General features: G+C 35.0%; 1 protein-coding gene across 1 annotated transcript; it reads right to left on the reverse strand.

Moving 5' to 3' along the window:
- Window positions 1-1,349: 1,349 nt before the first annotated feature.
- Window positions 1,350-23,834, reverse strand: LOC111045729 (reticulocyte-binding protein PFD0110w). Its single transcript, XM_039441397.1, has 12 exons — window positions 23,581-23,834; window positions 21,683-21,839; window positions 20,943-21,102; window positions 19,764-19,929; window positions 18,821-19,015; window positions 17,977-18,147; window positions 16,865-16,984; window positions 16,328-16,407; window positions 5,848-14,675; window positions 5,074-5,243; window positions 2,528-2,701; window positions 1,350-1,484 (listed from the first exon to the last, which is right to left on the reverse strand). The coding sequence occupies exons 1-12, from the start codon at window positions 23,635-23,637 to the stop codon at window positions 1,413-1,415; spliced, it is 10,350 nt and encodes a 3,449-aa protein (XP_039297331.1). The 5' UTR covers window positions 23,638-23,834; the 3' UTR covers window positions 1,350-1,412.
- Between the last annotated feature and the right edge of the window lie 317 nt (window positions 23,835-24,151).

Genomic DNA, 24,151 nt, shown 5'->3' on the forward strand with positions numbered 1-24,151 from the left:
ATATGAGATAGAGCGCTCTACCTGATCTCAGATTGTAGAGCAAAAAAATACGCCCAGAGGGATTTTGAATTATACATCTAAATGGTAACAATCGGAAGATATTGTTGATCAAAAACTAAAATTCATCAAAATTGATTTTTTCTTCAAATTTCACTCATTTTTGAAAAATCATAACTCAGTACTTATTGGAGATAGAGAGTTCCGAATGATCTCATTTTATAATTAAAACAAAGGCGAGAGTAAATTTTTCTGTCCGATTACGAGATTTGGCAGAAATAGCTGAGAACTGGAAAATGAGCCGAAAATACGAGGTTTTTGGGCCACCCTGTATCTAGCACAAGGAAATTTTGCATGAAGAAATTGGTTCTGTACTTCTCTTAGGTACCCAAATAATATATTAAAAAATCATAACTACAATATAAATTGCATGCACCAATGTAAATAGTGACTGGACTAATATGGGATAAAGCCTAGTTTATACGATGCCAATTGGCGAGACAATTGTCATCACGTGGTTGCGGATTTTCGGAGGCCATGCCAGTTAAACGAGATGTTTATACGCGGCCAACTATTGGCACGTCAGTTGACAGCTAAACATGTCCGAGTTCTCGTCATCTGTTGTGACTGAACAGCTGAACTGGCATAACCAAGACAGCGCTACTGACCTACACCGTTCACAAGGCGCCAATTGCGATTCCAATTGCGAACGAGGGGGGCTCGCTGGGCCCAATTGACTGTCCATATTCTACTCCCGGAGACAGTTGAATTTCGGCCAATTGTCGGGACAGTTGGCAAGACAATTGGCCTGAAGTGTTTATACGAAGACAATAATTTCATGTCAGTCAGTTGACTTATGACAATTGTCTCGCCAACTGGCATCGTATAAACTAGGCTCAAGTATTGAGTAAAATAGTAATACTGATTTTTAATAATTTTTCATTTTTAGCATTACAACTCAGAATATGTTCAAATATCTTCATATTAATCAACTATAATAAATACATTCAATAACTTTTAAAATAAATGGTTTAACTACATTTATAAATACAAAAAACTACTTTAAATATTTGATTCTATCTCAATGATTACAATTTATTATTATACAGGGGTTGGTGAAAATTATGGAAAAAGATTAATGTGTCTTTTGCAAGGACTCATATTTGACTGTAATTTCATTGGGGATCCTATTTATTTGTAATAAATAAATAAAAAATATATATATATTTATTGTATTTTCGGAGAAAATATGTTTTTTTAATAAGAATAGGATCAGCATTGATCATTTGATCATGGACAAATCATCCTTGCAAAAAAATATTAAGCTGTTTCACCAACCCTGTATACATTTCGTATTTTTTGATGGATAGACCATAGACCTATAGTAATTATATTTGAGATAGAATTGATAATTATTAGCGTTTCAGCAGCATATTCTCTCGTTCCAACTTTGCAGTCTTCTCTTTGAGCACATTAACAGATTGCCTCTGAAAATTTAAAAAACATTCAAACAATAAGTTGACAATTAGGATCAGGATGCTCTTCAAAGGTTGACTTCATTGATGTTAAAAAATGAATTTAAGAATTGCAAAAGGAATTTGCATGGAGATAAGAAAAATAGCCTATTCAAGAACAGTAAGGTAATAGTAAAAATAAAGGTATTTTAGATTGAATTGAGCTAATATAGATGATTCAGTCACAAGAAATAAAACATGCGCTCTGCTCTCTCACAATCTGTTTCGCACAAGCCACCAGGCCATCCAATCTGCTGAAGCATCCTTTTCACAAGCTGCCATTTTCTCATATCTAAACTATCTATAGCAACTATGTATAATGATGATGATGATAATCATAATAATAATAATAATCATAATGGAACAAATTTTATGTGCTCAATTAGAATAATGCAAGGGAAATACTGATCAGAATAAAGCATAAACTTCAAAAAGCTAATAAACATAATTTTTGCCAACTATGATGATGATGATGATAAAAATATAATAATGGAACAAATTTGATGAGTTCAGTTGGAATAGGACAAGGAAAATACTGATCAAGATAAGAACATAAACTTCAAAAAGCTTATAACTATTTTTCATTGTACACTTGTTAGGCCTTCACAGTGAAACTTCAAATTTCTTAATATAAGCATATATTATTAAACAATGAAGTTCCATAAATGTGCGTGCAGATTTACGCGCGGCGAACACGAGCAATCCACTTTTCATCAGCTGATTATATCTGTATTTGTATAGAAACTGTAAAATACAGATATAAAAAGCTTGGCATCAGCTTGGCGTAAATCTGTACGCACCTTGATAATACTGTATCCAACTCATTAGAGTACCCGAGTATCAAAAGCGATAACTGCCACAGAACTCTTAGAATTCCTAAAACACACGTTGATGAAATTAATGGAACCTGATTGGTTTATTGCAAATTTCTTCCAGATACACATTTAGCTCTCAAGAAAATATCAAAAATTAGTCTGCTCTAAATTCACGATGTACTATCATTATTTAATTTTTACCTGGATGATTTCACTGCCAGAAACACTGGCCTCAGTGTCGGTTACCGTGGTCTGTACGGCTGCTTCGGCTGTGCTTGCTTTGGCCTTGTTGCGACACGTCTCGCAGCTCTGGAACACGGACACGTCATGCAGGCACGTCTGCAGTCGGCGCACTTCTTGTTTCAGTGTCATAATCTACCAAAAACACACAAATTATAAAGAGGTGTCATTTTTTAATGGAATTAATTCATCAGAATGTACTTATTATTCAATTAACATAACACAACTTCCAGGAATGAACTACAGGCTTGAGCCCAAAACGGTTAGCCATGTCTAATTTATACGACAGTCCAAATGTAGCACGGTTATGTGTTACTTTCACATTATTTAATTACACATTGCTGTTTACAATTAAATACAAACTAAAACACAGATTATTAAATTTAAAATACTTAAAATTGATGAGATTATATGACCCGCCAGTATGTGTAAGGCAGAAAGACTTACTTTGAGAAAAACATCCTGAATGACGAGTTGGGCACTACCTCCGTAAACAAAGCCGTAGTGCATTCGTGTGACGCCAACACAGGTAGGGCTCCTACACCAATAGAAACACTAGCTAATATAGATCGGCTGAAATCAACGAATTTTTATTGGTGTAGGAATCCTACCTGTGCTGACGTCACACGAATGCACTACGGCTTTGATTACGTAGGTAGTTAGTTGGGCCATCAAAGAAAGCTTTCTCCTTCTATTTAGCAATACACTCTGATCGAGATCCGCTGTTTACTGCAGATTTATGTATGCATCCATATATTTTTAATATGTAGCCTATGATATTCAATAGTGTATCATATTACTTATGCTGTGTTATTTATTGAATGAATAAATATCTTATCACTCAATGTTAGACAACTTTCCTTCCGCGTGCGTTTTAAAATTTCTCTACACATACTCATCCCTGCAAAATTCTATTCTATTGAGGTTGGGTCATTTAAGGCAGTGCAAAGGCTAAAAATTATCTTTCTACTGGTGATATTTTTCAAAGTTTTTCGATTTGTATATCATCAAGCTATCAAAATGAAAAAGTTTTCCCCGGAAATCATTTTTCTCCGATCATTACTTTTTGAGATATGAATGCCTTGAGTTAAATTTTTGGGACAGAACATTTGAAATTCGGTAAGAGATAAATGCATGATATTTGGAGGATAAATTCTACATGGTATTGTTTATTGAATAAAACAAAATTTACTTGATTAAAAAAATTGTTTTTTTTTTTTTAATCAACAATATCATGAAGAATTTATCCTCTAAATCTCATGGATTCATTTCTTACCGAATTTGAATTGTGCTGTCCCAAAAATTTAAACTTATGGCACTCATATCTCAAAAAGTAATGATCGGAAAAAAATGTTTTCCTGAGAAAACTTTTTTCATTTTGATAGCTTGATGATATACAAATCGAAACACTTTGTAAAATATCACCAGTAGAAAGTTTATTTTTATCCTTTGCACAGCCTCAGACCCATTTCACACCAAAGCTGGGCCGGGCCGGGCTGAGCGGAATCGGCCGAGCGGAATCTGCCTGCGTTCGCACTGAAGCCGATTCACTCAGTAGGTTTTCTAGCCTTGTAGTGAGAACTCACTAAGTGGGCAGATCGAACTGAACTGAAAGAAGGCAGAATCCGCTTGGCCGAAAACGCTCGAGTTGGGCGTCAAGCCGACTGCACAAATCCACTCGGCTCGGCCCGACGTTGATTTGAATGCTCCCGACTAAATTCTTCATAGTTAGCACGCACGCGGATTCTGCTCGGCTCGGCTCAGCTTTGGTGTGAAACCCCACTTAATGTTTCACTTTACCAAGAAATAGGCTCTTCGGAGATGTGCCCCAGAATTTTGGAAAATATTGCATAAAGCTTCCAATTGTTGAGGTCCGGCTCGCAAACATGCAGCTGGTTCCTGCTTTGCAAATTTCTGACACCTGTTATGAATAATTGTCCTTGAAGCATTGAAGAAGTAATTAAGAAACAGAAACATATCAGCGCACTTTGTTTCTCCATCTTTCAAACATTCCTGGAATTTTATTACCTCCTCTTTCATTTTTTGCAAATTGTCAAGTTCTTGTTTCATATCACGAATCAACATTTCTTTCTCTAACTGGTTATCACTCAACACCTTATTTATTTTTATTTACAGTATTTTTTTAGGGATATATACCTTAGGGATATAATATATTTTGTTTCAGCAAGATATAGATATATGCTCTCTCAGAGCACGAGACTCAATCAATCTCTTGCGACAATATTGATAGCCTTCATGGCTATCATGCTCTTCGGATTTGATAGAATATATAATTTTTTGAGATTATTTGAAATCGACCACAGACCTTAACTCACATACGTAAGTTACGGAAGAACTTGAACACACAAGTCCCGGCTTTGTAGAGTAACATAGCCTACTACTATTTTATTTACAATAATTACATACTTACAGTATTTTTCAAAATGTTATCAATTTGAGATTTACATGAAACAACTTTACATCGGTGGAATATTTTTCCAACTAACCTTTGTTTTTGCCTCGTTCAGATCTTCCTCAAGAGTAGCTGCTTTTTTCTTGTAGGGGAAATTTTGTCCTTGAATTTGAATTTCAAGAAGTGTTACTTTGTTATTTTTGTCAGCCAATTCCAATTTCAAGTCTTGGTTCTGCTTCATTAGATCCTCGCATTGACATTCTTCTGTAAAAAAAAAAACATCAAGAAAATATCATTAAAATGGATTTTTCAATACCAGTAAGTTATTTATCCAATCAAACTTATTTTCTACAGTTCATACAATTATTTTATTGTGACGAACAATAGACTAATGCAAATAAAATAACCAAATAAATTTGGTTGAGTACCAATAATAATATTCTCACACTTAAGCCAGCAATACATTCTTATTCAACTAGAATACAGTATTATTGTAAAAGCTCAGTTCTGCTCAAGCCATAGTACGATGTAGACTTCTCTCTGAATGTACGTGAAATAATACATTCTAAGTGTAAGTGTTTAGTGAGAAAAAATATTTTCTACAATACTTTTTAATTTCAAGTTGGGAATTGCATCTTTTTACAGACAGACAATGATATCACTTTAAAATATTTCCATAAATATGAATCGATTGTTGCTAACTGGCCACCTAGAAAAACTTGATACCATGCAACATCCCTTTACATCTAATAATTATCAACTTTGATGCTCGGTAAAGTAAATAATATATTCATAAGTATTATCTTGGTAGAATAGTTCATCATGTACATGCAAACAGATAGAAGTAAATTGAAATGAAAGCACTTACTGCTTGGAGTCGGTTGATGCTTTTGCGTACTTGTGGACATCTGCTCCCATCGATGCTTGATGGACTTGAAGTCACCGGCAACAGGCGTAGAGGGCGCTTCGCTCGCACTCAGGTCCATCGCCTGATATCTCTTGTTGTCCGACTCACGGAATGAGCCGTGCAGAGCGGCGCTTCGCTCTCGACGCGAACCTCTCAGCATTTCGCGACACCGCTCCAGCTCAACACCACATGCGTCCAAGTCTTTCGTCAGGTTTTCGTTCTTCTTTTTCAACATAGCATTTGTCGCCAATTCCTTCTCATGGTCATCCTTCAACTTGTTGCAGTTTTGTGTCAGTTCGTCACTCTTGTACACCAGATTCGTGCACTCCGTTTCCAACGATTTGATTTGTGTGTTGAGATCCTCGCACTCAGCGTCCAACTCTTTGTATTCGGTTTGCAGACTGTTGTAATTGCTCTCAAACTCCTCCAATTTCACCAGAGATTGCTTCATCTTCTCAACCAGCATATCCCCCTCAACAGGCGGCTTGAACAACAACCCCATTTCTTTTTCCAACTTTCTACACTTCAAACAACCCCCGATCTGCTGCTGCGGTGTATTGTGAGATGTGTTCAACTTCAAACTCACGTCGTTCTCCTTTTCGTTGCAGCCAAAATTTTCGAATTTATTCAATGCGTTCAGTTTCAGTTTTTTCGGCTGATGTCTGAGCTCGGATTTTGTTACCTCCTCAAGACTAACCGACAGCCGACTCACTTCTTTCCTCATTTTGGACAAATCCTCATCTTTACAGATAATATCGCTTTTCAGTTTTGTGATTTGTTTTTCAAGCAGGGCAGCCTTATTTGATACAGTATTGATCACGTCTTCGCTATTCTTCAACTGAATCTTGATTTGATCGAGTTCCACGTTTGAGCTGGCCCGAACCTCTTGCAGTTCTTTTTCATACTTTTCCATAGCTGACTGTAGCTTGGTGATTTGATTCATCCGGTCGACTAGATCTTTCTCGAGAAGACAGTTTTTACTACTCAACTCAGCGCACTTTGTTTCTTCATCTTTCAAACATTCCTGCAATTTTATTATCTCCTCTTTCAAGTTTTGCAATTTGTTTAGTTCTTGGTCTTTTTTAATGACGTCACTGTGTAACACAGACAAGGTTCTCGAAAATTCTTCGAATTTAATTTCATAATCAGCAACTTTTTTTTCTAGACGATGGCATTCAAGTTTCATATCACGAATCAACTTTTCTTTCTCTAACTGGTTATCACTCAACACCTTATTCATTTTATTTACAGCATCCACTTCTTCCTTCATCTTGGAAAGAGTCTCACCTTGCGTTGAGTTATATTTTGACATTTCCATCTCAAATAAATAAATTTTTGTTTTCAAATCGTTGCACTCGTTTGTTTTCTCCTCGTTGATTTTCTCCAAAGCTTTCATTTTTGCTTGTGCTTTCTGCTCTTCACTTTTCAGCGATTCCACCAGATTAGCAGCCATAGCTTTTGTATCAATCATGTCCCTGGAAAATTCTTCAAGTTTACTTTCGAGTGCTTCGTTTGCCTTAATGTAGGTCTCTAACGATTGTTGGACATTGCTGTATTCTGCTTTCAAGGTGTTGAGTGAGCTGGACAGTCGATCACACTCGTCTTTTTCCTTTTTCAATTCTTGTTTCAAGTCTTCAATCTCCTGTAGACAAGCTTCATTCTTGTCCGTGAGATTGGAAGCTATCAAATTCTTTTCGTCGAGTAGTGCTTGCTTTTCGTTCAGTTTGTTGAAGTAGCTCTTTAGTTCTTGTTGTTGCGAGTCAATAGTCGACTTGAGTTGCGAGATTTCAATTGCCTTGTTACTCAGCTCGTTTGAGAGTGCATCTTGTTTTGCGATTGCTCTGTCTAGACTCTCTCTCAATTTCATCGAATCTGAGGCTGAATGATTTTGCTCGGAAAGTTGATCCTTCAATTTTTCAGCCATTTCTTTATTTTCAGTTCGTAGTAAATTCAATTCAACTTCACAGTTTTTCATGTCCTCTCTTATTTTTTCTAAATCTTCAGATTTTCTTGCCGATTCATTTTCATGTTTTTTTACAATTTCGGTGAGTCTTTCAATTTCCACGTTCTTTGCATTTATATCTTGATTTGTAATATCAGTTTCAGCTTCAAGCTGTTCAATCCATTCTTTTGTTTTCTTCTCTTTGCTTTCAAGTTGGTTGATTCTCTCCTTCAATGATTTCTTATCAACTTCGAAATTTTGATTCAATGTCATAATAACCTCTTGATATTTCTCCATAACTACGGCCACAAAACTGTCCAGCAACTGAACAGATGTTTCTTCATCTCTTCCTGGCTTGAAGTCAGATTTCATATTCTTTATTTCAGTAATCAGCTTCTTCTTGAGTGTTTTGTCAACAGCTATGAAATCGTCCAATTTTTGTTTCACTTGATTCAACTCCTTCAAAGTTTCTTCTATTTTGATTCTGTCTTCTCCTTGATTTTCACTCATTTTTACGGATTCAATCCTCTTCATCTCATTTCTCAAATCTTCGATTACTTTCTGTTGACTCGCTATCTCACTCTTCAAGTTTTCAACTAGTTGTCCATTACACTCCACATTATTTTTCAATTCCAGTAATTGCGTCTCCGTTTCACGAATAATTTCATCTTTACTAGCGATCAAAGTCGATGAATCTGACAATTTGATATTCAAGTTTTGTGATTCCACCCTCAATTGGTCGATTGTTTCTGTATTTGCTTTAACCTGCTCATTCAAGCTATCCTTTTCACTCTTTAGAAATTCTACATTTTTAGCACTCTCATCTAGTTCTACTTTCAAGGCTTCCGAAGTTTTTCTGAGCTCCTCGTTGGTTGTCATCACACAGGTATTCTCATTTCTTAGCTGTTGCAAGTTGTCTTTCAACATTGCAATCGAATCAAACACTGATTCGTTATTCTCACTTTGTATTTCGAGTTCGTGACGAAGTCTTTGGAACAGAGCTTCACGATCACTATTCGTTGTATCGAAATTCTTCACAGTTTCACCAAGTACATCTATTTCACTCTTCAAATTGTTTAGTGTAGCCTGCTTACAATTGCACAAGTTGACAAGCTCAGTTGAGTCAGATTTGAGTTGTTCAAGCAAGGAATTGCCGCACAATAGCTGCATCGATTCAAGAATTTCATCCTTCTTACTATCTTCACCTATTTTTCCGTTGAGTTTCAAAAGTTCGATGTTGAGATATTCAGTACATTTTCGAAGTTGATCAGTGACTGCCGATAGTTCCTGTTGAGCCTGATCGGACTTGGATTTAAGTTCTCTGATTGCATCAAGCAGTTCACTATGATGGTCCTCGTCAGACATATCTAGTTCTGATTGCATTGCTCGTAGTAAAGATTGACATTTATTGAATTCAGATTGCGCATTTTGGTTATCGGTCATGCTACTCTTCATCATACTAATTTCAGACAACATTTCCTGCAGACGCGCATCCATTTTGGATTTTTCATCAATCAGATTAGTGACGGATTGTACCAGATCACCTTCTATTTCTCCAGGTTCACCCAACACCAACTCTTTCAATTGCTCTACAGTTTGCTCGTTTTCTTTGCTCAGTTCCAATTTACTCATCACTGTTTCGTAGGCAGCGTTCAGATCAGAAATTATTCTCTCATTGTTGGCGCTCATTTCTTGGAGAGATCTATTCAAACAATTGTTCTCGTTCTTGATACTAGCTATGGCACTGCACACAGATTCTTTTGAAACATCTTCAACCCTATCTGACAAGCAGTTACATACAATCTTGTAGAAATCTACATGACTGTTGTAGTCTTCAATCATTTTCAAAAGTTTACACTTGTAGAAATCAAATGTAAAACATTCTTGATCGTCGTACCTATCAATAGAAGGATTTTCCTTAATAACTGAAATAATGCAATCTACCTTCTCTTTTAGATCGACTTTTTCGCTTGAAATAACATCTAGCTGTACTTGTAATTCGTGAACATTCTTTTTAAAGTTCTCCAGGTCTAACTTCAACACTTTCAAAGTATCCACAGTGGAATCAGAATTTGCCAAGCCTAGTTCTTCATTAATGCTATTTTGGAGTTCGACAAGCTGTTGACTGCGATTGACAATTTCACCATGCGCATTCTCAACTTGTTTAAGTGCATGGAAACGTTCTGTGAGCAGTTTAATTCTTTCTTCCAAGCTAGTCTCTTCGGGAAAACTTTCAAAAACAGATTTGATTATATCAGTTAGAGAATCCTTATAGTTGGTACATTCAGACTGCATGCTGTTGCATTTCGAAACAAGATTTTCATAATCATTCTTCAAATTATTTACACATTCTACTAGATCACCTCTATCTGTCAGGCCTTCAGCATTGAACATAATCGCTAGATTGTTGAAATGCGATTTCAAGTCACTCAGTTCTTTTCTCAATGCATCAATCTCACTGACCTTTGCACCAGCCTCCTCCATGTCGACAACGGAGCTCTCATTCAACGATGGAATAGTTCCATTGTGCAACAGGCTGTCAACTATCTTCAGAATATCACATTTGGCAATAGTTTTTCCAATAGTCTCGCTCAGCAGATTGCACAAATTGAATACAATGTCGACACATTCGAAGTGTGATTGCATCTTCTCTTTCATTGCTTCCACTTCGGATTTTATACTCTTATTTTCTATTTTCAATTCGTAGACTTCGCACAGATTCTTTTTGATGTCTTCGATGGCATTCTTGACGTCTTCCAGCTTGACCTCATCGTCAACTTGTAGATCAACTTCACTCAGATCAGATAATAGTTGTTTTATTCCGTTCAATAAGTCTTTCATGCGTGAAATCTCATTTGACATTGAATCAGCTTTTGAAATCAAACTGTCTCTCAGTTCCTCATCACATGGCAAGATGTTTTCGCCACTCAACTTTTTGAAGAGACACTGAATAGTTTCGAGGTAGGTGTCATTATCTGAAGCAATCTTTGTAGCATCATTCTTCAAATCGGAGAGATTCCTCTTCATATCTTCCACGGCATACAAGATTTCCTCCCTACTTTCAACTCCAAGAACTGAAGAAATACTCGAAAGCACCAGTTCTACGTCACCAATGTATTTCATCTTGCTATCCAGGTCCTCGAAGGCTTCACTCAATTTCGCATTTCGGGCCTCGAGAGTCTCCATTTTTTCAGTCATGACTGAAATTTGGTTCTTCAAATTAACAATGGATGGCAAGATATTTTCAGAAGAGAAGCTTGAATCCTGTTCCGTTGATAGATGTCCGGAAATTTCTTTCAGTACATTCTTATAAGCGGTCAACTCATTGGCATCATTCTTCAAACCGTTCACTGCATTTTCAATATTATTCACATCGTCAACTCCCACAGCACACTGCAGTTTCTTGAGGGCATCCTCGTACACCTTCATGTCATCAATAGTCGTGCCAAGTTTGTTTTCCAATTCTAAATACAACCTATTGAATTCAACCAGCTTTTCAATTTGCTTGTTCAGTTCAGGACTCTCGATCTGGCGTTCTAGAATTTCTTCAATCTTAGTTTGCATTTCACATCCCAAATCCGACCCCAGAGAGCTTATTATACCTCCAATCGACATGTATTCCTTTAGTTTCAAAACAAAATTGTTAGAGATTTCAGTCAACCGACTATTTTCTTCCTGTGCTGATTCTAGTTTTTCATTCAAACTGGCAATTTTTTTCTCAGTATCCTTAATACTTGAAATCAATTCCTCAGATGAACAGATTGCATTTGATTCATCATTTGATGGGATCCTCATAAGATTGTTAACATCAACTTTGAACCGCTGCAAATCATTCAATTCATTTTTCATTCTGTTGATAACTTCAGGCAACTTTTCAATTTCATAGTCAGCGTCAAATCCTTCGATTTCATTTGACACTTTTTCAAAAACTTGAGCAAAAGTATTGTACATTCGTTTGAGGTCTGACACTTCTGAGGCATTTTCATCGATCTTCTCCAATTTCTCGTGCATTTCAACAAATTCTGTTTTATACTTTGTCAAAACGTCAACTATATTCTCAACTGTGATAACTTCATCACTATCTTCGCTCAAAGTTTGAATTATTTTCTCCAGAATTTGTTTATGCTTGCTCAAGATAGCATTTTCTTCACTTACTGCAACAGATTCTGATTTGACAACAGCTAGCTGTTGAAGGCCGAATAGTATTGCTGATAATTTATCATCATCATTTGCAGACGAGGCATCGAATCCAACACTCAGTGCAGACACGCAGCTGTTGACAAACTGTTGGAGTTTCAGTGCAACATCGGAACAAGTCATAGCTTCATTTTTGATTTGAATGATTCTCTCAGGTAATGATTCGACTGTCAAATCTTCATCAACGAATGCAGTCAGGATCTTTTCATAAACAGACGCAAAATGCTTGTTTATAGTTTCAATTTCTTGAACTTTATTCTCTAGCTCTGATATACGCTTCATACAATCATCCATTCTCTCCAATTCCAGCCTCATCTCACCAAATTCCATTTTATATCCAGTTAGCACTGGAATGATATTCTCAATTGACAGCACATTTTCACTGAAAATCTGGAATATTTCTTGCAAAACCTTCTTATACTGGTTCAAGGAAATATTTTCTTCATTAGTACTTTCAATGTCCACTACTAAATCGTGAATTTTGTTAACAATTGAGCCTAATTTATCATCAGATGATAAATCGCAATAGACATTCAAACCTGTATAACAGTTATCAACAAATTCTTCAAGTTTGTGTAGACGATCTGATGAAGTAAGTGTTTGATTTTTCATTTGAATAATGAGCCCAGGCAGCGAGTCAATAGTCACATCTTCAGCCACATCCAATTCACCTCGAATTCTCCCGAAAACGTCTGTAAAAACTTTGTTGCTGTTTCCAATTTCTTCAATTTGTTTTTCCAATTCCGGAATACGTTTTTGACAATCTTCCAACTTGTCTAGTTGATACTGCATGTCTACAAACTCAGCTTTGTACTTAGTCATCTCATCTAATATATTTTCAATTGAGAAAATAGCGTCACTGTTGTCACTGAGAATTGAACAGATTTTTTCCAAAACCTCTTTATGTTTTACCAATGATGAAGTATCCTCAAGAAGTTGCTGAACTTGCAATTCAAGATCTTCTGCATTTTGAATGCTCTCAAGTAATGTATTTGATTTTTCATCATTATTCTGGCTGGCATTGTTCGATTCACTTTTCAATAAAGAATGGATATTCATAGTGAATGATTCAAATTTCTTCACTTTCTCGAGCAAAACATCAATCTCTAGTTGAAGGTTATCTTTCATCCCTTCATTATCTGTCAACTTGGATGATTGTTCTTTCAAGCTGCTTCTCATTTCTGATAGCTCTTTATGTATTGCTTTCATACAGTCGACCACGTTATCTTCACTGCAGGTAATGTTAGTACATTCCTGAATGGAATCGATTAGCTGATTCAGAGCATTTGACTTATCTTCGATTTCTTGTGTTAAATTTTCTAATTTAGTAGCATATTCTCCATGGTTGCTCTTAAGGGTGTCCAATTGTCTATTTAGATCAATGATTGCATTCTTCACAGCTTCACATGACAATTCTTTTTCGTCATATTCTTTACCAATCAGATTATGCAGGTCAATGATTTGCTTGGAGTAGTACACCCCATTCATTGCATCTTTTCTCATCTGCTCGGCTTCTTCAATTGGGAAGTCATATGCACATTTCGTAAATGGTAAATCCAATGCGTCAAGAAGTTTCTCGAACTTTTCTTCTACCAAGTCAACTCTTTCTTGATCCCATTGTTTAGTACTCAAAACATTGTCATAAGCATCAGACATCTCTTTGTAATCTGCCAGCATTCTATCCCTTGATGCATGATCAGACTGTATTGCAAGCACTAATTCTTCTTCAGAAGAAATCGGTGTAGTTCTATTTGGAAATAGTACATTGCCAAGCTTTGAAACAAATTGCGTTTTAAATTGAACCAGATCGGTGATTTTATTCGTCAACGCGACGTCAGATGTGGAATCAGCATCAACCAACCTACTTAATTCCACCACAACCTGTTCGAACCTTCTGGTCACATCGAGCTCGACCTGAAGTTTGTCAATTTCAGACTTGAAACTAGCTTCCATATTGTCTTTGGACATTTTCAAGTTGTTTATCTCTTTCTCGATGCCATCAATACATTTGTCATCGCCTTCTAAATTCAGTGCTTGCTTCACTTGCTTTATAAAAGCTTCATACGACGAAACTTGTTCAGTTATTCTTGACAAATCGCTCTTCTTGTCTTCGTATTCTTTCAATATGTCCGCCGCTTCACTTTTCATTTCAACTATTTTCTGTTTCAGTTGGTCTTTATCGCCGAGCATATCGCACAGATCCTGAATTAAAATTTTGTTTTCGAAGACCGAGGTGTTGATTTGCGAGGCTGTCTCGTCATCTTCAGCATGGATTACAACAGGCATCATCGATTCGTTGAGGCAGAACGACTTCAACGGGTCCGATGTTTCAACAGGACTCAAAATGGAAATGTTGCTGAAGGTAGCATCACAAGCAATAAAGTTGCTTCTCTCAGTTGCCTCAACAGTTGCGTTCAGGTCAAGGGTAGCATCGCAAGCAATAAAGTTGCTTGTCTCAGTTGCCTCAACAGTTGCGTTCAGGTCAAGGGTCGTATTGTTCAAGGTGACGTCAGTCGGTTCGGGTGACTTTGAACCATCCTCAGTTGTGTCGTTCTTTGTTGCCTCAACTGGATTCGAGTCGTTCACAGTTCTATCAATCTCGTCTGATGCATCAGTACAGTAGGCGTCCTCCTTATCTTCAATGGTGATCCTGTAAACAGCAAGTTTAACTGTGAGATAAATACACACACAAAACGAAATGAAAAACCTCATTAATCTCCATAAATTCATCAAATCATAATACTGAAATATTAATATTGATTACACACACACATGCAATGTAGCATGCAGGCAATTATTCTTCATTTTCAAAGACTGATAAAAGATTGATAAAGAATTGACAAACTCAAAACATAAGAAAATTAACGAAATAATTCGAAAGAAAATACAGTCGAACCTCTCTATAACGAACCTCCACTTAACGAAATACTCTACACAACGAATTTTTACCTGGTCCCATGACATTTTAGAGTTTTTGCTGCTCATTTACCTCTATTAATTTAACGAATTTCGGACCTCTCAACAACAAAGTTTTCTCTTGACTTCAACATACAAAGTGTAGTGTATATAGGAAGCAGACGGTCATTTTCAAAGAATTCTTTAGTTTCAGCAGACAGGTCAATAGACTAAAAATAATGGCAATTCAGGTAGGAAGAAGGAAGAAGATAGAGTGGTAGACAGTCAATAGAGGGTGAAACACATGTCGGAAATTGAATGCAAATTACTGGGAATTGAATTCCAAGAGCTTTCAAGTTGAAATAAAATTAATATTTTATCCAATTCCCTTTTATATTCTTATTAGTTCATAAAATGTTTCATCATCATTTTCCCATGTCATTTGGGGTGGGCTCTCTGTATTAATTTGCGCCATTCTTCTCTGTCTTTTGTCGTTGGGTTCATTATTGTAGACCAGGCAGATGAACGACTGGACTTTTTTCCCATTCTTGCTTTTGTCACACATTTCAATTCTTTGAACTGACTATGATGATGACTGTGACAAACCTGAGGAGAAGAATCCGTCAGATCAAGAAGTTCTAGAGGCTTTCAAAATTATCAGGCAAGGATTAAAACTGAAAAATAGTGTACCAGACATGTCCGACTGTTTGAATAAATGTGAGTAGTTTATCAAACATGATGTTTTATTCAAATGCAAAATTCAACCGATATTAGGCTACTCACTTTTCAAATATAGAACAAAAAAAAAAGGAAATCTGAGTTATTATAGTATTTATAGTGAAGATATTGACAAAATTACCGTATTTTGCGTTCCATCTAATAGTAGTGTAGAAAGTTGAAAAATATTGCTACAGAATAATGTACGTTGATTAAACTCTACTAATAGTACAAATCAAGCTTTCTGGAAATAAATTGGTGAGTTTACTTACTCTTATTACGTTCTAAAAATATTCAAAAAACATGTTTTTTTATCGACAGCATTAATTTTCAAATTTTCATATTAATATTGGTCTAATAGGTACCCTACCTACGTTCGCGATGATATGTTTTATGTACCATATTCATTTATTTACCGCCGTGATACGATATTATAAGATCCATAGGATCGTGGCAGTTTTCTTGACAGAACCTCTCAATAACGAATACCTCTCGGCAGCGAATTTTTTCTCGGGATAATCGACTTCGTTATATAGAGGTTCGACTGTAGATGGTGTCGATTAGGAAGAGAACGTGGCACATTATCTAATATACTGTATAATCAAATAAGAGTATTACATTTAAAAAACATGGAATTCAACGAACATAATTATCACTGAATTATATTAAAAACAATGAGTAATAACTTACTTCTTCAACTGTAAGCATTCCTTATCAATGACTTCTTTCCTCATCATCTTTTCTCGACTTTCCAAAGCCTGCCAGGCAGCCTGGAAAATGAATAAATGTTATAGATCCCTGATTTGGAAAAATTGAGTTTGTTCTACTCGATATCAATATATTATGGAGAAATTAAGTTGACTGAAGATCAACAAATATTTGTATTATATCAAATAAATCTACAAGCAGATTAATCACATCAGCCACAGAGCAGATAGATATTACACATATTTTATGCCAAAAACATCAACGACTGTGAAAAACATCATGCATGTATTGAATAAAATTTGGACTATGAAAAGTATGAAAATAGATTTTACTCAAATAAATTCAAAGAAGAGAAGATAATAAGTTCAAGTTCAAAAACGAATAAGTAGTTCAATTATCACATTTATATTCCAATAATGAAAATACAGTTTTTCAATTACCTCTCAACTTGAACAAACAAAATACTCTACAATAGATCTTGAGTGAATAAAGGTAATCGGAAATGCTGAGACTATTCACCTTAAGTTCATTTTCCAACTCCGTTTCACGTTCAATTGACTTTCTACTCTTATGATCAAGTGTTACTTCCAGGTCTGAGTTTACGGTTTCCAGTTCTTTCACTTTATTGATCAGTTGACGCTGTGAAGGTATGCAGGAATTATATTATTCAATTTTAAAGTAAACATGATAACAACCTTGTGAAATTGATAAATGCGGAAAACTGACAATCTTAACACATTAATCGTAGATAGTAGTGTATTGAATAAATGGTTTGCTAATGTAATGCAAATAATACTTCAAGAATAACGTTCTGATTTATTCGTATTTAAAGATCAGATTTCTACCTCATTCATGCGGAAGTTGAGTAAAGTGGAGTTGATATGTTCTCCTTTCATCAATTATTTCAAGTGAAGTAGTAGCCTAATAAAAATGGATATAATATAAAAATATATCAAAAATGGATAAATCATGGTGCGACTGAACATGTCATTGTGGCTGAAATTTCGGCTACTTTCATTGAGATTTTCAAAGACAAGAAGATTTTGTGATTTTTTTGCCATGACGAGTAGTAGGGACTTGAGGAACCTACTACTTACCCATATTGGCACAAGTACCGATATGATGTAGAAAATCACAATAACACTTTCATTTTCTTTTATGACACGACCGGTTTCAGCTGATCACACCACTGTTAAGTGTCAAAATAGAAATAAATTTTGACACTTGATAATGGCCGAGGTCGATCGTGTCAAAATAAAATGGTACGAGTAATTCTATGATTTAATAAAACTATCAAGTAGAAAAAATGAAGAATGTATTATCATTCAACATTTCATCTTCCATCAGCATTACCTATAACAGCTACTCCAATCTCAGACTCAGATGCTCAAATGTTAGATAAACTCTTAAAGATATGCTACCCTGTTATCAGAATAAGGCTACTTCAATTCTTCTAAAAAAGTAGCACTCCAGACTTTTGTTCTAGAGAAAAATACGACTTAATAGTAGGCAGAGTAAAAATAATTCATATTGAACATATGCAGAAATAATCGAAGATATTGTTTCATGAGTTTAATGTATCTATTGTAAATTACATTAGTTATGAAAACAAATTATGAAAGAATACCCACAATATCTGTTTGAAGTTTGTCTTTTTCTGCTGTTACTTTGACATAATTTGTATTGACTTCATCGGCCTGTTCTTTGAGTTTTTGGAAATCATCAGCTTTCATTTTCAACTCCTCTTCGATTCTTGCATTCACTATTTTCAGTTCAGCCAACTCTTGAAGCAGATCCGTATCCTAGTGTAATCAAAAACAATAAAACACATGACAAAAATTTAATTGAAAGAAGTTAGCTTCAAGAAAAAAAATCAGTTTTCTGAGGTAAATTATTGAAAATTAGAAACTCAAATTTGAACTTCATACAAACCTTCCGCAGTCGCGCTGTTGTAAAAAAATACAAAACTATTGAATGGGGTGGTGTCAGTGAATGAGTCACCTATGCATTCCAAAACTTTCTCCCCATCACTCCACTGAGTTGCAGTATCAACCGACCGATGGTTGTCTTTAGGTGCCATTTAGTCGCGACAGTGCATAAGTATGATAGGGAAAGACTGTATACGGGAACTGTAAACGAACCAATAACACAGAATTGATGGCTTTGCTTGGTGTACCTTTTTGGGCTACGAAATTGTAGTCATCCAAATGTTTACAGGCGTGAATAATCCAATAAGATGGGAATAGTAATTATACAATTAATTAATATGTTTTGACAGTAGACAGAGTACATAACACTTGGAAAATTGGATGTTGTAAACATTACAACACGCGACTGCTCGTGTGATTGAGGAGGGCGCGACTACCGGAAGGTTAAGTTTAAAAGTAGACAAGCTTTGACTGATTGGAAACTTGTAAAACTTTGAGTAATTGGTATCTCAATATGAATAAAATGTAGAAAAATTATAAAAATTACCATGTTTTTCAACAGTTTATCTTCCATTTCCAAGATATTTTCTTTGTAGGTGAACAGTTCATTTTCCAGAGATGTTATTTTTTCGTCAGCAGCTTCCAGTTTGGCCTCAGTTTCACGACGTTTTTCTTCCGAAGATTCCAATTCTAGTTTCAATGAAGAATTCTCTTGCTTGAGTCCTTCAATTATATTGTTAATCTGAAATAGAACCATTAAAAAGATTTAAGTAAATAAGACAAGAAAAAATAATTAACATAACAAGGCATTGTCACACTGACTGAGCAATCAATGAAGCTAAGGTGAAGCGATACTTGTTTTGCTTCAGTAATAATATTATACTGAATCTTCAACTCCACAAGAAACAAGAAAACCACAGTCAAATAGAGATATCTACTCAAGAGAAGAAACCTATTAAAACCAGGTTGATCAGTTAAAATTCAATCACATATCATTATATTTCAAGTTAAAATCTGTTCAATTATTTATTAATGAAAACTCTAGGTTGTCAAAATATCACTTATTTATTTTAAAAAAAATCACTAACATGTTTCAACACTAATGGTGTCATCTTCAGTGTGAGAAATTGAAAAATTTGTAATTGTAGGTTAGGATACACAGGTTGTAGAAAAGTTGGAGAGTGATTAATCAAAAGAGCCTGCAAAATGGTTAAAGTGAAATATTAAACTATGAGTATGTTATAAAATAATGCAAGATTATAATTTTTTATTTGATAGAAATATATTTCCAGTATAAAATTGAGATTCACTTATTTAGGCTACCGAATACCCATACAAATATTTAATGATCGAGAAAGAATTAAAATTCTTCAACTACTCTCTTCATAACTCCAATAATTATTCTCAAACAGATTATTATCTATTGTTCGGTTTTGGTGAGCACTTCAGACTTATTTATTCAAACAGGGCTATTGTCAGTATAATCTTACTTCTTCAGTGTGAAACTGCTTTTCGAGAGTGGTGAATTCTCGCAGTTCGTCGTATTCCTTGACAACATCTTGGACAATAGTTGTCATGCTGTTGATGCGCTGACGCAGCACAAATGGAGGAGTGCCCTCGTGGCGTGGTGTCGTTCGGCTCTGGCTCACTAATGTGCTGCAAAATTTATTCATTTCAAAATTGAAAACTGCCTTAATACATAAAATATTAGACATAAAAATCGTAATAGCCTGGAAAACTCTTTTTATTATTGATTAAATTCTATAATATTTATTGTCGATTGATTATTATTATATTTGGACTGTTGTAGAAATTATAATTGAAACCATATGAAGCCAATTGGAACCATTTGATTGGCCTTGAGCTTCTGTAGTTTGTGCAAGTTGCGTAATATTTTAAACGATTGAATGAATAAATATTGAAAGGTGAGTAGCAAAACCATTACAGTAGCGATTGATTTCCAATTTTTTTTAGTGTATCCCAATTCTTATATAGTCCGATGCCACAAATTTATTTGTTAAGTTGCTCAAAATATTGCTATTTTTAGAAATTGCTTATACAAAGCTTATCGAATTTATTTTCTCGAAGAACAATAGTTTACAAATCATATAAGGTGTAAATAAAACAGAAAATAATTTATACAGAAATACAAGAATTACAAAGAAAACAGTATATCATTATCAAAAATCACGGGAATACCATCCAGCCCCCAAGTGCTTGAGCACACTTGAGTTCCGCTGGGGGAAGACATTGTTGGAATGTCTGTGCACATAAATTATTGATGCTCTACAAAAAATGCAATATCTTATACACAAGACAGTTCGAGCGATAAAGCTAACTTTTATTCATTTAAATCAAATCAAATTTATACTTGATAGTATCCATTCAGTGGAAAAAAGATCTACCACTTAGATGTCGAAGGCACTAGGAAGAAATAGGAAAATTGCATCGCCCAAGATTTTGTAGAGAAGGGACTAACACCAAACGAAGCCCATGACTGAGACTCCTGGAAACGCCTACCCCCCCCCCCCTTGATGTGAGAAGGCTGAGAAGAAGAACAAGTATCAATTCAGTCTATCGTATATTGACGCTTTTAACAGCGATTTCAAAAAATCGAAGTCCCCAAAAGCAAAATATTAAAATGGTATCCATCAAATTTGAGAACTTACAGATCGACAGATTTGTCGCAATTATAGATAGTTGCATCACGAGCAGTGAGAGTTGGTTCTTCCAGGATCGAATATTTTGTATCCTCCACTATGTCGGAAAAGTCACATTTTCTGTCTCTCATCAATTCGAGTTCAAAGTTCTCGAATGGACACATTGTATCTAAAAACAACAGATAAAATATTATTCATAGATATACAATATTTTTTTGAAGATACAAATAGTGCACGATACAAGATAAACTATACAAATTGTTGCACGATACAAGATGGCCGAAATCACCAAAGCGATCGGCCAATAGAAAAGAAGACTCGTATGAATGATACCGTAGAATAATAATAGAGAAAAGTGTGTTAGCCTATAGTGTGTTCTGGGAGCCGATGACAGCTCCGGTAGCCGGTTCCGAGAAACGATATAAACGAACATGCGTGTGTGAGAGTGGATCTTAGAGCAGCATGATTTACAGGCTGATTTACAGTAGATACCTTTATAGACAAATAACATCTTTGTCATAGACTGATTTGAATAATCACAATACGTGACTCAGTTTCCATGAACGCATTGTGAACTGGAATTTACGAGTCAAACAATTAACAATGAATATTGAGTCATCACTTATATGCGCACACAAGTGCAAGCAGTATGTTATTACTGCTGTCTCTCCTTTCTATGAATCGACTATAGTAGCCCTAGTAAGAAACATTTTAATGATAATACAAAGAATGGACTGCACTGCACTGACCATCAAGTCGCGTGCTGTTAGCCTGAGGCGGACTGATGGGGGACTGCTCCTCGCCAATGGTGGTCAGAGTGTTCAGGCGGCCTGAAAACGACATTCTGCCTCCTCCACCTCCTCCTCCCGTCGGAGCCCACGAGTGACGCCTCTTCTCTTTCGGCATCTGGTAAACAATCATTCCAACAATACATTTATTAAATTATATTTGTATATTCTCATGTAATATTTCAAAGAGTCAAAATATAGATTAAGAATAGTATGATATCAATTGAGAATGGATGTAATAAATGTATTGAAATGTATTACCGGTATTTATAAATGGGTATTCATATTTACACTATGCCAATGTTGATTAAAGCATTTAATACCATAGCCTACTTCAAAGTCTTATTATTTATAATAACGAAGAATTCATAGTTCAAAGAGTTTATTATTTGAGAGATCTTGCCATCCATAATTGGATTCAGAGCAAAGGAAAGTTGAAATCAAGAAGCATGAACATACAGTATTGATAGACAATACAGGTAAAAACGCTTATTTTGAATTATCTTACTGATTTCGGGAGTGTCTGTATTAAACCAGGTTTTGATTATACCAGGTTTTATTCTACAATGAAGCTGAAAACCTAGTACAATCGAACTACTGGGCTAATCGAGACAGAATGCTTAGATTAACCCAGTAGTTCGATTATACCAGGTCCTGGTCTAATCGGGAAAGTCCGACCTGGGGTAATCGAACACCTGGACTATTCGAGCACCTGGGATAATCGAACACCTGGGCTAATCGAAATACACTCCTGATTTCTATAATTCACTATACAAAGTTCAAGTAACAGTTATAGTATTTTTTTGGAAATGTATGTCTTCTCAGTTCTCATACTATCTAATTACAGTAAAGTGGTCTGGGAAGATCATTAATAAATGGGGTACAGTACTTGCGGACTGCCATTACCAAATAAAATTTACAGCTTGGTATGATTAGAATCTAAATTATATATTAAGATACTTGAAAAATCCGCGAGTTTTTTCCAACCTATTTGTATAATTGCATTGAACAAATACATAAATTTAGGCTACTTGGAATTTTATGAATATAGTTTACCTACTATAAAATATTTCATCACATTTTCACATTTCATCACTTTGTTAGCGAACTTAATTTCATACGATAAACTACAATTTATTATTTTTTTTATATAATAATGACAACTAATCTTTTCACAATAATATTATAAACTACTTGAATCTCACTGAACACATATTTTCAAGAGGAAAACCAATTACCAATTCCAACAAGAAGGATGTTACAAAGTGTGTTGAACCACTTTTTTATACTAAATTATGTTCTACAAGCTTTGGGTCATCATCCACATTAGAGAGAAATGTGATTTTATCAACATCAGTTTGTAGTGGTTTAATAAATGAATGAAGAAATCAAGATGATACACTGAGTTATTCTTAAAAATAAATAAAGAATTAGGCGAAAGTGATTATTTAATCAAATTGTATATGCAATGACAAGATTTGACATTGATTCGAGTATAAGCCAATGAATGATAGAATTAATATACTACTTATATGATAATTTAGATAATGTATTTACTGTATCGAGGCCTAACTGGAAATTTATAAACTTTGGTTTTCTACCATGAATAGAGAATTTTCAGGAATTTTACATAACTAGCCACAACTAATTTATTGTATTCTTATATAATTTTGATACAAAAAATAAGTAAGAGTAGACGAATTGTTTATTTGTATTTTAATAAGATCTATTTTATTAGAAGGTCTTGAAAGATTTATTTTTAAACACACCAAAAGAATATGAAATTAGAGTTTTAAACTGATAATAAAAATCCGTATGGACTCCAGTAATGAAAATGTTTTCAATTTTTTGTCACTTACAACTTGTAGTGGTCTTCTACGTGGTATATGACTTTTCTTAACGGACTGTTCTTCCATGTTAATGAAAATCAAGTATCTGATACAACTGGATACATTCACTGCGACTAAATCCAGTAAAATGAACTACATTAATCCCCAGAAAAATATACAAGCGTAATTCAACACATCAATGTTTTCAATGGTTATTCGTGATTTCAACTAAATTCAGCACTTTAATAACTTCACTATTAATTAAGGCCATCAACCGGCTCAGACTGAAGTAAAAAGATATCGCGTCCAGCTATACAACTATTATTATCGCTTGACAGGATTTGGGATGAATCCTGTAACCAACAGGATGATAACGAGATAAAATTTATTATCAAGGGAAAATGTAAGTCTTGAATGATAATGATATTTCAAAATATTCCATCGCTGATTTTATAGAATCCCAAAAGATAATACTCTAAAGTATTCATTTTGAAGTCCGTGCAATGTGGGGAATATTTACTTAATTTGCAAATAAAGATTATTTGATTTGATGATGTTTTGAATTAGTATGATAAAACAAGATGCATATTAATTCCAAGTT

The sequence above is a fragment of the Nilaparvata lugens genome, chromosome 1 (assembly GCF_014356525.2).
Source record: "Nilaparvata lugens isolate BPH chromosome 1, ASM1435652v1, whole genome shotgun sequence".
Lineage (NCBI taxonomy): Eukaryota > Metazoa > Arthropoda > Insecta > Hemiptera > Delphacidae > Nilaparvata > Nilaparvata lugens.

What these genes read in the sequence shown, in the direction of transcription:
- LOC111045729 (XM_039441397.1), bottom strand. Translation starts at nt 23,637, where the DNA reads ATGGAAGAACAGTCCGTTAAGAAAAGTCATATACCACGTAGAAGACCA. An exon ending in GTAGAAGACCACTACAAGTT is followed by an intron (nt 21,840 to 23,580) that starts GTAAGTGACAAA and finishes ATTGTTTACCAG; the next exon opens with ATGCCGAAAGAGAAGAGGCG. An exon ending in TGCGACAAATCTGTCGATCT is followed by an intron (nt 19,930 to 20,942) that starts GTAAGTTCTCAA and finishes TAAATTTTGCAG; the next exon opens with CACATTAGTGAGCCAGAGCC.